Raw genomic sequence first — 16,009 nt, forward strand, 5'->3', positions numbered from 1 at the left:
ATTGACTTCCAGACAAACCAAGCAAGTGCTGGTCTTTGAAACAATAATATGCAAAAGCTTCTGCAGCACTATCTGATTTTAATTTTCAAATGAGGAGCCACAAAGCATTTTAAGGAGTAGCTTCAATTGTATAGTGTGGTGACCTTCCTTTATAAGGTAAGTAAAAGAAAGTAACATATTACTTAGAGTAACTTCTCTAACCAGTGTTTCCGTTCCATGCAGATTTATATTCATTTTGAAAGTATCAAAAGTGTTACTATGTTATCATGTCTGACTTGATGCAGTGTCTCGCTGTGGCCACTGGAGGGCAGTGAATAATCACGATTCTGCATGCAACATGTCAACCGTCAGCTGCACCAGCATGCAGGCAGACAGGAAAACACAATCTTCTGACCAAAAATCAATTATTAAATAACTTTAAGCCTGTATTCATTGATTTTTTTTTGTTTTTTGGCTACCCGAGGACAGCGCAAGAAGCTGCAAACACAACATTGACACATTAGAAACGTATAAAGTTTATATGGCGAACATGCTAGCAAACATTGGCTTATTTACACGTCGGGCAGACACAGAGCAACATTAGCATTGATTTTGGAGTCGTGTTTGTGTCTTCCTGATGAATGTAAGTCCAGAAATCACTCTCCTTTAGTTCTGTTTTGTTTCCCACCACTTCCTGAGGGAAATATCTGGCTCTTTAGCCGCCAACTGCTCCACTTTGTTCTCCAGCTACATGCTAAGTTTGTCTGTTATTTGGTGCTGGCCAGATAGCGAACTGTAAGTTTATGTGAGCTTTTTCGCTGCAAACAGCCGCCTGCTGTGTCCGGTTAAGAAGCTGATGAGAGCTGTGAGACTCAACAACACAGTGAAGTGAAAGAGGCTATAAAGTGTGTAGACGGGAGGGCAGCTGCAGAGATGGTGATAATTCTCTGTGGGTTTGTCACTACGAGACACCTTTCACATTACATGGGTCATTTGTTTCATTTTTAGTACAAAAACATTGATTTAAGTGATATGTTTTTTCCCAGTATTGATGTTACTTTGTTGTTTTTAATAATCGCACTAATAGTGACTTGTACACACTGATATTAATAACAGTTTTATTGACATTTGAACTGTGTGTTAGCCAGTGTTCACTGTAGGGCAGTGAACACTCATGTTTCCAAATACACTCATGTCAACCAACAGCTCTCATACTTACACTTCCCATCAAAACTTTCAAAATAAAATCATCAAAAGAAATGTTGAAAAAAGTTTTCCCAAATATGTTATCGCATCTGACTTGATGCATTGTACTGAACATTAACGCTGCATGATAGCCACAAATGCATTTATTACATTGCAGTTCCTCTCTGTGACCACTGGTGGGCAGTGAACACTCATGTTTAGATTAGACAAAATCTCTCTGGGCTCACTTTTTTTTTTTCTTATGTCTGTGCTGGCTAATTTTATGTGGACACATCTGACAGCTTTAACCAAAGAAGTTCTTCCTCAGGTAAAATGAAAGAAGTGAACACACCTTATGATATCTTGCGTATCTTGTATCAGCCAGTGTAATACAGAATAACCTATAATCAATAAGATAATACACTGATTTGGCCACTTCTGTGTGCCAATAAACAGATGTACTATTATATTGTTTTACTTGGACTGAACAGACCTAGATGTGGATTTCTTTCACCTGATATAGAAGTGGTCTTTGATGGGGACTGGGACTTTGGACCATCCCTACTGCACTCACCAATGTTCAATACCCTGTTAAACACTTAGATATAGATATAGATATTAAACATTTAAGACTTGATTTGTCTGAATCAGCAAATCAAATATGTATAAATATGGGAGACAACAAGCAAATCACGTCAGTTATGTCCATATTAAATGAAGTGGAAATGGAATACAGTTTTTGGCTACTCTACCAACTGTTGCTGTTACTTCTTTGTTATGTGAATGCCACCAGAGGGATAAATCCAGTCTGCTTTGTAATGCTCGGTGGTTCCGGTAGGGGGCGCCAGCTGCACCAACTCTCCGACCGCGAGACATGTGGCTGAGACTTTCTGAAAGCTACGCTTCGTTTTTAGCCAAAAACAATTCCCGGATTGTGCGATTCGTCAGCATTTCATAGCAGGAGTTTGGACGCTAAAAATAGTTTACTAGGTGCAAACCAGCCGCAGTAGCACTTAAAGGTGAGTAACAACACTTGCCGCAAGCTAACTAGAGCTAAGTGCTAGCAAGCTAAAAGCGACGTAAGCAGGTGCTGTTGTTCAAAGCAGCTAGGTAGTTAGCTTTCAGCTGAACTCGATTGCTGCTAGCTAGCTGACTTATGACCTTCAGTGTAATCATCGTTGCTAATATTAGACACAATTTAGCCGTGTTTACTGCCGTGCTAACAACAACCAGCTAGCTCGTAGGTAGCTGTGTTTTTAGCTAGCACTAGCTGTCTGGCTAACCAACAACAACCATGTTGTCAACGTCGTGTTGGCACTGGTTGATCAAGTTGGTGCTAATTTTGTGTCTCCAGGAGCCAGGCCGTGCTGGCTCAAAACAGCAGCAAGCTTTCACAAGTATCTGCCTGCCAACTGAACTGCTATTTAGTTACACAAATCACCCCATTTCATGTAAGTTGCTTACGTAAGGATTTAATCTGATGTTAGACTAACGCTAAGGCTTTCAGGCATATATGTTACAAGTTATCCGTTATGCTAAATGTGTAACTGTTAAGTTGAAATGACAGTTGGAGGAGAAGGCTAGTGACTAATGGCTTGTGTTGACTTGGTTTATTTTAAGTGTTTAGAAATTAAACCTTAGGGTCCCCCCCGGTCTGAGTCTGTTAAATAGTTTTCACTTTGACAAATTTTAAGATCGTCACAATGAAAACGGTCAGAGCAAAGACTAGTTCTGGGCCAGCAATCAGAGGCTTAAAATCTCCGGCAGAAGCTTCCTGCTCACCGTCAGCAGGCCTGCTGCAGTTTGTTCACCATGACTCTGATGGTAAATAACAATTAAGTCTGCAATCTGGACGTTAAAACCTGAAAAACACAAGTGAAAAGAGCATTCAAACTTAACCTGGTCACAAATCTTGTCAGTAGTTGTCTGTATTGGTTTTAGGCCACTGTCGTCTGTCCCTGTTGCCAAACAAAGTGAGTATCAAATGGAAAAATATTTCACTTTCACTTCCAGAGTTAAATTAATCACAAGAAGGTTTAAAAGTTTAAGATTAGGGCTTCAACTAACAACACTGATTTCCATTATATCTATCAAATGTATACGTTGTACATTTTCTGTGTAATCAATTAATAGTTTAATTTAGTCTCAAGCAGTGAAACATTACCATCACAACAACCTGACAAATAATTAGACCAGGCCAAAATGAGCTCATCACATACATATTGTATCAGCATATCACCAATGAGTAAGAAGAAATGGCAGTACAGAGATACCAAGGATAGGGGTGTCCTAGTAACCTAGTGGTTAAGATGGTTTGTATCTCTACTGCCACTGTTAATAAAGGCCAAAATGCCAAAAAATGTATATATGTTTCATTTTAGAAACTGTCACCATTATGTAGTTTGTCCTCAATATAGCACTAAGAAGTTTATTTTTCAAATGTAAATAGTTTGGCTCAACACATATCTTTGTCACAATTCTCTAAAAAACATATTTAAGGGATCCCTATCAAATATATTCGTTACACATTTATGTGCATTTCTGTCAGCTGAAATGTTGTCATATTTTTTCTCAGTCCAAGCTAACCAATCACAGTTCTTGCCGTTTCCGTGTGGTATCTCCGTAGCCCCGACGTAGCATGTTATCAGGCTTCACCTTTTTAATACCTGCTTCTGCTCTTACACATTTCCATACAATGCAGTTTTTCTGTGTTAATACAAACAGTGTTAATAACTTGTAATTTTAACAGCCATCAAAAGAGAGTGGCAGTGTCATGAGTCATGGGTAGACCTGTATGCTGGGATAATATTGGCTTTTCAGCATATACAGCAACAACAGTTTTTGTGCCTGCTCTGCATAAAGGTTGTTTAAAATGTGTATCAATAGGAATGACAGGAAGACATGAAAATTGACAAACATTAGGGTACAGAATATTGGTAGAAAATATTGGCTGTTGGCAGACTTAATCCATCAATATGTATTAGTCGCAAAACATAAATATGTCTATCTAGTCTAATAGTTTCTGTACTGCAACAGTATCCAGATGAGTTCACCTTACTGTGTGATCAGACAAAACGCAAAGTGAATTTTAGAGGCGGTACGGACTGCATACAAAGGCAATGGAAAGACTAGTTTAGATACAAATTCGCTGAAAAGGTTTAAAATGTCTCTCTGTGCTCATCCCGGGGGTTTATGAATCTGCTTCATAAATGTTTAGAGTTCTTAGTTCAGTCAGAGGCTTTGAACACAAACATTCAGGCTCACTAGCTAGCTAACTCATTGGTCACATAGGCCTTGTTCAAACTGCCAGCCCAAATCCATTTTTTGGCATATCCAGATTGATTTTTAGAAAGTTTGGACAGCCAAAAACCACATGAAATGCGATTTTTGCAAATCGGATCCAAGCCACATTTGGAGGTGGTTTGAAATGCGATCCAGCTGAGCAGAATCCATGCTGTGCGCTGTCAAGACGCGGTGCAGAACTCCTCCGTCGCTGAGTTTGTCTGGTGCGACGGAGAAGTTCTACAGCGCGATTGTTTGGAGGACGATATGATGGGTCTCCAGAGCGTACGTAATTACTGATGCCTACGTCGTTACCACGGCAACGTTTGAAAGCACCAACAGTCATATTGTCACTGTGACATAGAGCCATAATTTAGGTTTTGAAATATTGTGATATTTGATTCTTTTATAACACTCAGGCCCAATAGAGGCATACCTCATCTTGTCTTATATTGATTGATTGTTGACTGAACAACAATTGGAAGAATAAGGTTTCTCTTTACTTTCGTTTTGTCAGTAGTATGTTTAATTTTGTGACTCAGTCATGGAGGTATGTGTGCATGTGGTGGTAGAGTTTATTGTTTTGCGTTTTTTTTTTTTTTTTAAAGAATTTGTGGGAGCTAGTAGGGAGTGACCGACCCATCTGAGCAGAGGATGAGATGAACATGCAAATCATTAACAGACAAACGTCATACCAAACACACAGCCTCACCTCATCTGAATTGGAGTATCACATCTCACACGTGCTGTTCTAAAACTCCATAGTAAGAAGTGTAAACAATGTAAACATTGCCAGCCACTAGTCCTCTTGGAAATGTAAACACAGCAATCCAACAGGTGTCAAATCACTTAAACAAATTGGTCTTTTACAGTATTTTCGTAGTAGTACTTTAATTTCCCTGTGGGCTAAACAAAACACATAACAGTGTACCTAATCAGCTGTACTCCTCTTCTTTGCACCAACAACACGTTCATCTTAATTTTCTCTCCGTCTCTTCTCTGCATTGTAGTGGTGATCAGGACAGCCCGAGGCGGACATGACTGGAGCTGGGAGTGGTGAGACTTTACACAGCACAATGATGTTTTAGGCTTCATGTTTTCCAGATTGGACTGCCAAATGTTCAGAGATATGTTGTATGAACAGTATGACTCATTAGTTCTAATATATCCACGCATCCCCACATTGAAAACCTTTATCTTAGCGCAGCTTTTTTAAAATCATAAATAATCTTAAAACTTGTCTCCTCTCCTGTGTGTTTAGGTGGCCAGGGCCTGCCTGATGGGACGGATGCTGAGGACGCAGAGAGGTGTCCTATCTGCCTGGGTGTCCTGGCTGGAGGCGAGCTCGCCATGCCCGACAGCTGCTGCCACGTCTTCTGCCTCAGATGCCTCCTCACATGGGCAGAGGTGACACTCCATGCTGCATATTTGTGCAATAGTGATATCAGCAGTAGTGAGTTGGCGTTGTGCCAATTTGGATTTAAGAGCATAAATGGGTGTGATTGTTTGAACGGTTTGTTAGAACTCATGTATGTGGCTTGGACAAATAGTTGAAATACAGAATTTCTTGTATGTTCGTTCTTAGTGTTCCCCCCACAATGCAATTCATCTCAGAGTGGAAAAGCCTGTAAAGCATTTAGACCAGCGTGAATTGTTTTATCTTTTAAGTTGTGTGCCTTTTACATTAGTAGGCAATGTTAATGTTTTGTTTGTTTAATTTACTTTGAAGTTGCAGATGGCCCCTTCCTGCCCGGTGGACAGAAGACCTTTCACTAATGTTTACAGATGGGACGGGAATCTCAGCTGTGTGCAGGTCAGTCTGGTTTCTGCCATTGTTTTCTCTGTCATAGTTGAGGATATCATGGCTGCGTTTGTCTTTCAGAAGAGGCCATTTGCTGCTGTTCTTTTTGTAATTCAACACAGTAAACTCAACAAAGCTTTATTTTAAAGTTCAGCTAAAATGATGTGCTCTGTAAAGTGGATGTCCCCCGTCTGCATGCTGTTTGTCTTCTGTCTCTGTAGACTGAACGACTTTGCGTAAAGCCCAATCAAAACCATTACATTTTAAACAATATTTGCTAGTTGACTAGTTTGTACTTTGGAGCAACAGAATATATTTTTAAAAAAGCAATTATTTAGTAATGAAAAAGAACCAATAAGAGTATTGATAAAAGTAGTAGTATCGATACCCATCCCTAAACACGAGTTTAACTCTGCAATTAGTCAAGAAACGCATATTTTATTGGTGATCCACTGAAATGACCACCTGTGGGTCCCGGCGACTCACTACATTGAAAACCTATCAACATCATCACTTTATTGTGTCACTGTGCCGCAGCCGGGTCAGCTGTCAGTCAAGCACTCAAAGTCTTGGCTGACCTTTTGTCGGGCAAAATTTAGTACATTTTCACATGGAAATCAAATGTGCTTCTGTCATTGTTGTTTTAAGGTTCCTGTGAGGAAGCGAGCGACTCAACCTGAAGCTGAGAGTTGCAGCTGTAGAAACCCCAAACAAAAAGTCTGTCTCAAGTGAGTGTCAGCCAGTTTTTTTTTAATAGGGTTATAAGGTTAGCACTTAAGCCAGTCTCAAAGGGCTTTACAGAGATTGGAGAAAATGCTTAATGAGATCTACTTAGTCATTAATCAAGGAAAAGTCATGTAGGAGTATCAAATTTCATGTTATCTTGAATATTTTGACTATGAAATCAACTTCTTTGCAAATGAAGTTTAAGAACAATTTAGGTGTTGGTTTCTTTTCAGAAGTAAGCCTGCAAGAAGATTGAGACAGCAAAAGGTGCAGAGGATGGCAGACGCTAAAACAAAAGGACTCGTGAGGAAATGTATGTTAAAACCCCTCTTCTTCCAGAAATGTGTGTGACCAACTCGCAGCAAGGTCTAACAGTCTGTAAATGTCTTTTCCAGGTAACGATGATGACCCCTCCTCACTGAGCAGAAAAAAGGTGTTTTTTCATTTGTTCCTTTTTCATTGTCCCATGTTAATGTTTCAGTGTTTGCTGTAATGTTAATGCAATGTTCTTCAGTGTTTAGTCTCATCAGTGTTTGATGTATTTACTCCAGGTGAGAGGAACAGAGTGCTGTACTTGGTCACCGTCTCCCTGCGTCTCATTAACGACAGCGTCGACTCAGGACATGTAAGTCACGCTTGCCTCTATGATGGATTATTATATTACGATGAATGTATAACAAATACAGTAATACACTGGCAGTGTTTCCTGTGGTTAACACAGCAAAACAAATCTGAAATTAGATGCTAGTTTCCAGCATTTTACGTTATCAAAGAAAATTACTGTAGCTTAGTTTACAGAGAGGGCATTCGGTCAGGGGGACAGCAGATTTTCAGAGACCCCTGCTGGAGTACAAGGCAAATTACTTCAAATGGTCTGTTTGCAATTTTGAACACACGCTACCGATTACATATTTAATTTTTTCCTCACAGCCCTCTTCCAATTCTATGCGTATTTCCCATCAGTGTCAAAGATTGACATCATTTAAGTGAAGTAAATAAATTAAATCTGCAGCATCTTGTTTAGGAGGGATGTAAGATATGTGTAACTATAATTTTACAGCTGAAGTGTAAGTGGTTCAGTCTTAACATTTGGAAGTACTTCACAAATAACTTATAACAATAATGTCTTGTGTTCATCCCCCTTCAGTGCAGAACCTGTTTGGGTGGCAGAGGACATACCATATGACACCGGGTTCAAACAGTGCAAACCCCAGGCGCAAGATGGTCCGTGGCTTTCTCCTGCTGCTCCCATCCCTGCTAACGGCACCTCAAGGTAATGAAATCGCAACTGAGCACTAATATTGCTTTGTTTTCCCTTGTTGTTGTTGTTGTTGTGGTGATGAATAACCCCTCCAAGGCCAGGTTGAACACCAAACAGCAGTTTTCTCCTTATGGTCCAGTTTAATCTAAGTGGAACCAAAAAAAAGGGCTCAGAGATGCGAGATATGATTCTCTGTCCTCTTTTCTACTATCTAGTTCATACATGCAGTATATATTCATTTGAATTTGAGTCACACCAATTGCAGGGAAATGTGAAGGCTTATGGGTTTAAGAGACAGGTAGTTTTTCTTGCTTTGAGAGCCAAACAGAACAGAATGAAGGCTGTACTGTTGATCGCATTCGCCTCTCTCCTCATGTGTTCTAAACCAGACAGGAGCGCAGACAAGTCAGTTAACTTAAGTCACGGGAACTTTTATGCTTTGGTTCAGTCCAAAGAAGCACATTGTAGTTGTGATTGCACAAAATTGCGGGGCACATCTTTCACATTTTGCAGTGATTGTGCAGTTGTCATACATTATAATCATAACCATCTAAACATGACTTTGGATACACAGTATTAGGTGTGCAACGGTTTTCAAATTTTTATGCTGTGATTTATACATCACTTTCCTGAAATACTACTATTAGAGTTACGGTATTAGTGAAACTACTTCACACCATGCTTTGCTTTACCACACCTAACAAACGCTCATCAGTGAATCTTTATGATGCAACTTTGTTGGAATGTACAAAGGCATTGCATTAGCAATATAGAATATACTTAAAGGTAACCTGTGGGTACACACTCCTGCCAGTGATTTCACACTATTCCACTGACCTACAGGTAGCGGTAATGTTACAATAAATAAACATTGATTTAAAATTGATTTCAAATGTTAAAAAAATTGGCTTTCCATTTGTTCAACTTAGCACCGCAAACTGGTCGCGCTCTGCCTCTGTTTGACCAGTAGAAAGGCGCTCCCCTGTGGCTAAACCAAATCAAACTGCTAATAGCCACGTTTCCACCAAATACTTTCAGTATAGTACCCTTGAAACCCGTACCATATTATCTAACAGTAAACAAAGGAACACAAGAACACAATGGAGGACTTCTTTCTTCTCAGTATGTTGCTGTTTACTACAACAAGGTGACAAGCTTTATTTGACAAAAGGCTACAGGCAGAAAGGAAAAATACTGCCAAAAATCCCAAAAATGCAGGTTTGTGCATTGAGTCCTTTGTCACGCTAGAAGTGACGATTCTGATGACGAATCAACAGACTGCGGTGTTTCTAGCTCTACCTGTCAGTGTGCTAGGTACGTCAACAGAATGGTAATGAAAAAACGGGACGGAATGGAGTTATTCTATTGGTACCATCCACAACTTTTGCCAGTGGAAACGCAAAAATAACTATTCTAACAAACTAAACTGGACTGCTTGGTGGAAACGCGGCTAATGAAGACAGGAGCGCTGTGCTGTGTTCACAGTGCCCTTTGATAACTATGGTAGTCACGGAAATGACGATAATAGCAACTGTGGTGTCATACATGCAGTATATAACATGTCAACATGTTTCACCACGGGGCGGCTGTGGCTTAGTGGTAGAGCGGGTCGTCCACCAATCGGAAGGTTGGATCCTTAGGCAAGACACTAAACCTGAACCCCAAAATTGCTCCCGAGGCTGTGCCTTTGGTGTGTGAATGTGTGTGACTGGGATGAAATGTGATATGTAGTGTGTGAAGCGCTTTTAGTCAGAAGGCGCTATACAAGTACAGTCCATTTACCATAATAGCAAAACCAGTATTCCAGCTCATCTATACACAGTATGTATTAAGTTTAGTTTCACAATGATAAAACACAGTAAAAACGGTGTGTTTTAATAGATGTGAATGTAATAGATGGCATGGTGTCTTTGAGCTAAGTTGTGTTTGTGTTTTGCTGGTTTTACAGGCAGAATTTCCATCCCACTGGTTGGAACCACAGCCCATTTTCATTTGGACTCTGCTCATCTCCCTTTACCTCCAGTTCATTGTTTGGCCCCGGTCATTTCGGTGAGTCGGACAGGTTTTTGGTGTGAATCTTTTTTTGAGATTGGTCCGTCAATGTGTAAGTAAAAGGTTGTACAAAAATGCAAATTCATTATTTGGATATGAATGTTAAGTTTAGACTTATTTATTTATTTATTTATTTTAAAGGTGGGGTTCAAATACAAATCATGCTTTATTACGGTATAAATTTAGGTGCATGGTTAGTTTCCTTTTTGTTGGCAGTTGAACGTATACATATATGTTTGTGGCATATAAATGGCAGTAGCAAACAACACACAAAATGAAGCAATCTAGATGACGTGATAGATTTCTAAATGAGGTATAATTAAAAATGTTTGGCAGCTGCTCTTGATGATTTTATAGAAAATGCTGATTGTAAATACTATTGGGCCTTGTTCATATCGTTTCTCTCCCACAGTGTTTCAGGGTGTTGTCTGCGCCATCACGTGTCCCAAAGGAGGAGAGAAAAGAGGCGGTCGAGCTTCCACCTCAAAAGCTCCCACCAAAGAGGCCGAGTCTCGACCATCCAGGCGATCTGGACGCAACAGTAAAACGCAGGAAGAGGCTCCTGCATCTGACCCATCACCGCCGCAGTCCAGTTCCTCAGACTCTGACTCATCTACCGGCCAGTCCACCAAGCCAGGCAGGGCTTCTCAGGCGCCAGCCAAGCGCAAGGGCAAACAGGTAACAAACCGAAAGGCCAGTGGGAAACGGAAAGCTACAACAAGAAAAAAAAGATCTCCCGAAGTCGTTAGCAGCCCGGCAGCAAGTGAGGAGGAGGAAGAGGGTGGTGGGGATGACAACGTGGAGAAGGAGGAGGAAGAAGACAAAACTGATCAGGAGCAGGATTTGAACAACTCAGAGCAGCAGCAGTCTGACGCTGACGGGAGCCTCAATGAAGACCAAGACGGTTTCAACGCTGAACCTTTGAGTAACGATGTGGGACAGGACAGTGATGAGACTCAGGAACCATCTAATGAACATGAACAGAAACCAGATGAGGGAGACGATGACCTGTCTTGTCCCTCAGACTCCGCTCCTAACAGCCCCGGTTCATGCTGTGAGAGTGACCAGAGGAGGGAGGAGGAAGAGCTAGCAAGCCCCGTTTCCTCTGGAGAAAAGGACTCTGAGAAAAGGACTTCACCATCACCCTCTGACTCTCAGAACGCTCTGCTGGAGAACCTGATGTCTCCACACTGTGATGAGCAGGCTGATAACATGGATATTTGTGCAGAGTCGGAAGAATTCCACAATGAAGAATCTTCAAAGGAAGTGAAGGCTGAATCATGTGAGAATTCTCCACAACCGGCTTCCCCCTCTGCTGGAGAGTCGGAGGATGATTTATCTGTCCCACAATCAAAAGCTTCTGAGGGCGCTGATACTGAAAAGGTTGGATCAGAAGAGCCTTCAGTAGTTGACAGCTCTGGGGAAGGAACCAAGGAGGACAGTCCATCCCAGGATGACACTAAAGTTGTCCCCATGGACTGCAGTTCACCCATCAGTGAGCATGGTAACAATCCCATTTTTGAACTACCGAAGGAGAGTGCTGCCCCAGCTGCCGCAGAACCTCCTACTTCTGCAAGCCAAGTCGCCAAGGACGAGAGCTGCAAGGACCAACAGGAGAGAGAAAGGAGCCAAGAGAGGAAGAATGGCAGACAGCGGCGCTCTCGCTTTCACTCCCCAACCTCTACCTGGTCACCTAAGAGGGACTCCAAGCGAGAACCATCCAGGCGCTCACGCTCGCGGTCTAGAGAACGTGACGGCAGCCCGCCCTCTAGCCGCTTGTCCCGAGCTCGCAGCAGAGAAAGAGACAGGGACCGGGAAGGAGAGAGAGACTATTCTAGGAGGGAGCGTAGTCGTGAGAGGAGGAGGCGGCGATCCAGGAGTCGCTCTAAGTCCAGGTCCAGGTCCAGGTCCCGGTCTCGGTCTAGGTCACGATCCAGAACAAAGTCCTACAGACGAGGGCCCAGCCCGGAACGGCCAGCCTCCAGAGAGCAGTCTCCCCGGGGGAAGGAGCGTAAGGGCGGCTGGAGGTCTGGGCAGGGCAGTGGGTCTGGTGGTGAGGGACGGAGGTATCACGGAGGCGCTGGGCGCTTTGAAAATGGTGTGCCTACAGAAAGTTCCCCTGATCGCCAGGGCTGGTCGGATAATCCCGACTGGGTTACAGAAAAGAGTCGCGAAGCTGACAGGAACCGGGACTCCAGCGGTGGCTCACGCTGGGAAGACAGCCGCAACAGTGGCGGGAACCGAGGAGAGCCACGGGGCCGGGGGGGGCGTGCAGGGTTTGAACGCGGCCGGGGCGCAGGGCGGGGTGGCGGCAACCGTAGCTTCCACCAGCAGGATGAAACAGTGGACAACCGCTGGCAGCCCAGAAACAACTTCTCAGGTACAGGCAACAATTCAGGGAATGACGCGTACAGCCGCTTCAATGAAAACCGGGGCGGTGGCCGGAGGAAAGAGTCAGAGTCGGGAGACTCTATGCTTGACCGGTCAGGCTGGTCATCGGCATCCAGCTGGGCTGTCAGGAGGACACTACCCGCAGACGTTCAGGATTATTACTCCAAGAGGGAGAGAGGAGGACCAGGAGGCTGGAACCGACAAGAGGAGGAGCAGCCAGCAGCAGCAGGTCAAAACCTTCCTCAGTTTTGCCCCACAACTTTGAAAACCAAGCTTCTCTGTATATTTATTTATTACCACTCCAAAAACACTACTGCTACTGCTTGAGAAAATGCAGAGGATAATAAAGCAAGTAATAAATCAGCCAAATTTCCCTTTCAAAATACGAGCAGTAATCATGGTGTTTGGGATTAATTTTCTCTTTGATGCTCTTAGAGCTGCAGCTGGCACCAGTACCACAACTGTGAACAGGCACAACACTAACCAGAAATTACACCCAGGCTTCATTACATTTGAGAGGAAAGATCGATTTCTTTAAAGTTGTTAATTTATTACTCGCACAATATCTATTTTTGAGAAAAGGCTACTTGTTTGAGTCTACCATTTATTGTGTAAGCCATTAACACCTTCTGTGAAGTATCTCATACACATTTCATCATTTATGAATGAATAAATTTAATATAACTAAATATACTGTACTTTAAATCAACTACAAAATTTGACCTTTTCATACCGGATGACAAATTCTTCCTGACAGGTTCTTAATTTTGTTTTTCTTCTCCAGATCCCCCTAAAAGTGAGCCTCCTCCCCAGGCAGTCCCGGGTAACGCTCCAGTGCCTGTGATGAACATGATTCCTCCACAGCTGAATGTTCTTCACCATCACTACCCCATGCAGGGCCCGCGAGGAGCCCTGCCGGTCACCTTGCAGCCTGCAGCACCGTACGCCATGCCTCCTCAGGTCCCCGTGCACCTCCACCCTGCCGTACCACTGCTTCAGGTCCCCGCTGTCGGCGCTCAGGGCCTCCCACCGCCTCCCCCACCGCCTCCACCCATGCAGCAAGGCAGCCAGACAGCAGCAGCTCAGCCTGATGGCTACACGACACAGGTATGGTATATAATGGACTAGTGAGGATGTGATTGGATGAACTTTCAGACTGTATATCCATTAGCATTGAAAATACTGTTCTCAAGCAGACTTGCCACAATGCTTATTCTCATTCTCTGATTTGCCCTAGATGGCGAGTACAATGGTGGGTTATGTGAAACCCGCCCTTCTTCCCACCCCAACCAAAGCCCTGGTGAACCAGGGCCAGCTGGCACCCAGCCAGGTGCTACCATCCTCTACAACTCAGCCCAGCCAGTATAACAGGGCTCAAGCTGACAGCTCCAAAAAAGAAAAGGTAATCTTCTGCCACCTGTCACTCCTTAACAAACCATCTTTCAAGTCTTTTGTTCCTCTGCTAATTTCTGTCAGTTTTTCTTTTTTTTTCAAGCAATCCCATTTCCTCCTTCCTCTTTCTGTTTTAGAAACAACAGATCCAAGAGAAAGCTATTAATGAAGTGAAGACAGCCATCAAACCCTTTTACCAAAGGAAGGAAATCACAAAGGAGGAGTACAAGGAGATTGTCCGCAAAGCGGTAGAGAAGGTAAACACATCTCACTTTGAGAATTTCTGACACCAATTGGCCACTCGCTAAGCCCTGCCCGCCTTAGTTACTGTTGCTACACCCTAAGTTTTCTGTTGTCGGATGGCATATATGCAGTTTACATGACATGAGTGACAGATTTGCCATTGAAATTCATAGTGAATTTTGGTGGCAGACAAAAGCGGGCATCTCATTTCTAGCGTGTGACTGTTGATTTCGTTGACTTCACAGAGACAAGGCTCACCGATGTGTTTTGCAAACGTAAAACTATCTCAGGTAATGAGTTTGGCTGGTGTTGTTGAAGACAGGGCTGCTAACGTTAGCCTAAACTCTGATAGCATCCAGGACCAGCTTCCACACACAGGGGACAAACTACCCAATGCAGGTGCTAGTCGTGAACGGTGCTTTTCTTTTAATGTAACCTGTTACCCCACAAAATAATGTAGTTAATGATGTGTTCCTTAGCCTTTCAAAATACACTACGTTACTGCTCTAGGTGTTAAGCTAGTTAGCCGGGCATTCTAATAATTGTATTATACATTAGAGCAAATAAATACTGTTTAATTCAGTCCTTACACTTACGCTCCTGTGTTTTTGGTTTTGGAAGGGCTAAAAAAGGACATCGGCCTCCAACTTCTTAAATGCAGAGTATATCTCTTACTACAGCCCCATGCACACTGCTTCAGCGTGGAGAAATCCAAAGCTTGGTTGCTGCTATGCCTTGTTACAGTTGCGAAGCTACATTTGGACAAATGCTGTTCGGGGGAGGGGTTTAGTTCACTTTTTGCAAAAAGCATTTTTCCCCAGCTGGCAGCTAATATTTGCTGTAAATATGACAGTTTGTTTGACCGTCGCTGTGTTTTTCCCCTCAGGTGTGTCACAGCAAGAGTGGTGAGGTGAACTCCAGTAAGGTGGCCAACCTGGTGAAGGCCTATGTGGACAAATACAAGCACGCCCGCAAGAAATGAAATCCCACCCTGCTGCTGGCGTGGTGATGCCCTCACAGACCCATTCAGCTGCTCAAGTGCAATTTCCTCTAGCTGGAATTTGGCCTCCAAACTGAAAGATGAAGGAGAGCCAACATTTTCTTTTTTGATATCTCTACCTTTTATTGAATGATGAAGATTTTTTTCTATAGATTTTCATATTTTGTTAGAAAAAGAATTACCCAATCAGAAATTGTAATGCAAGAGCCCTTTATTTTGCATAGATCACATGACTTGGGAACTACTGTAAGAAGGGGGGGGGTATGATACTAAAGATGCGACGCTCTGGAGGAGAGCCTCTCCCAGGGTGCCGGCTGGTACAATTAATTTCTCCTATATGGCATCCTGATCGCATAGCTTATTAATTGAATATTGTTAATGTTCTTTTTTAAAATATTATATTTCAGATGAAAGCCTAGTTTAAAAAAACAGTGCATTGCCTTTATGAATCTCTGTAGCTGAATGACGGGCTGGAATCTGAAGCGTGTGATTGTAATCTGGGCCCTGATTGGTTGAGGAGAGCTAAGTGGGATGGCCAATCAGCAGTGAGTGTGTAATGTGAGGCACAGGTCCAAGGGGGGGCAGATCAAGTGAAATTAACCCCACCCCCTTCCTGAATGTGTAATAAATGTCAATGGGTGAACATGAACGTTGCAAAGTATCCAGAGAGTAGTGAAATAAATTAGCTGCTTCCTGA

At 42.8% G+C, this 16,009-nt stretch overlaps 1 protein-coding gene across 3 annotated transcripts; it reads left to right on the forward strand.

Moving 5' to 3' along the window:
- The first annotated feature begins 1,982 nt into the window (after positions 1–1,982).
- On the forward strand, positions 1,983–16,009 carry scaf11 (SR-related CTD-associated factor 11). Of its 3 annotated transcripts, none has more exons than XM_044186169.1 (15): positions 1,983–2,183; positions 5,457–5,502; positions 5,708–5,853; positions 6,176–6,259; positions 6,896–6,975; positions 7,207–7,286; positions 7,369–7,406; positions 7,525–7,598; positions 8,121–8,246; positions 10,183–10,283; positions 10,699–12,906; positions 13,462–13,784; positions 13,915–14,079; positions 14,207–14,326; positions 15,199–16,009. In XM_044186169.1, the coding sequence occupies exons 2-15, from the start codon at positions 5,484–5,486 to the stop codon at positions 15,292–15,294; spliced, it is 3,660 nt and encodes a 1,219-aa protein (XP_044042104.1). In that variant the 5' UTR covers positions 1,983–2,183; positions 5,457–5,483; the 3' UTR covers positions 15,295–16,009. The 3 variants fall into 3 exon arrangements, with proteins under 3 accessions (XP_044042104.1, XP_044042105.1, XP_044042106.1); XM_044186170.1 differs by having other exon boundaries at positions 7,210–7,286; XM_044186171.1 differs by having other exon boundaries at positions 6,182–6,259.

Source organism: Siniperca chuatsi, linkage group LG23 (genome assembly GCF_020085105.1).
Source record: "Siniperca chuatsi isolate FFG_IHB_CAS linkage group LG23, ASM2008510v1, whole genome shotgun sequence".
Classification (NCBI taxonomy): domain Eukaryota; kingdom Metazoa; phylum Chordata; class Actinopteri; order Centrarchiformes; family Sinipercidae; genus Siniperca; species Siniperca chuatsi.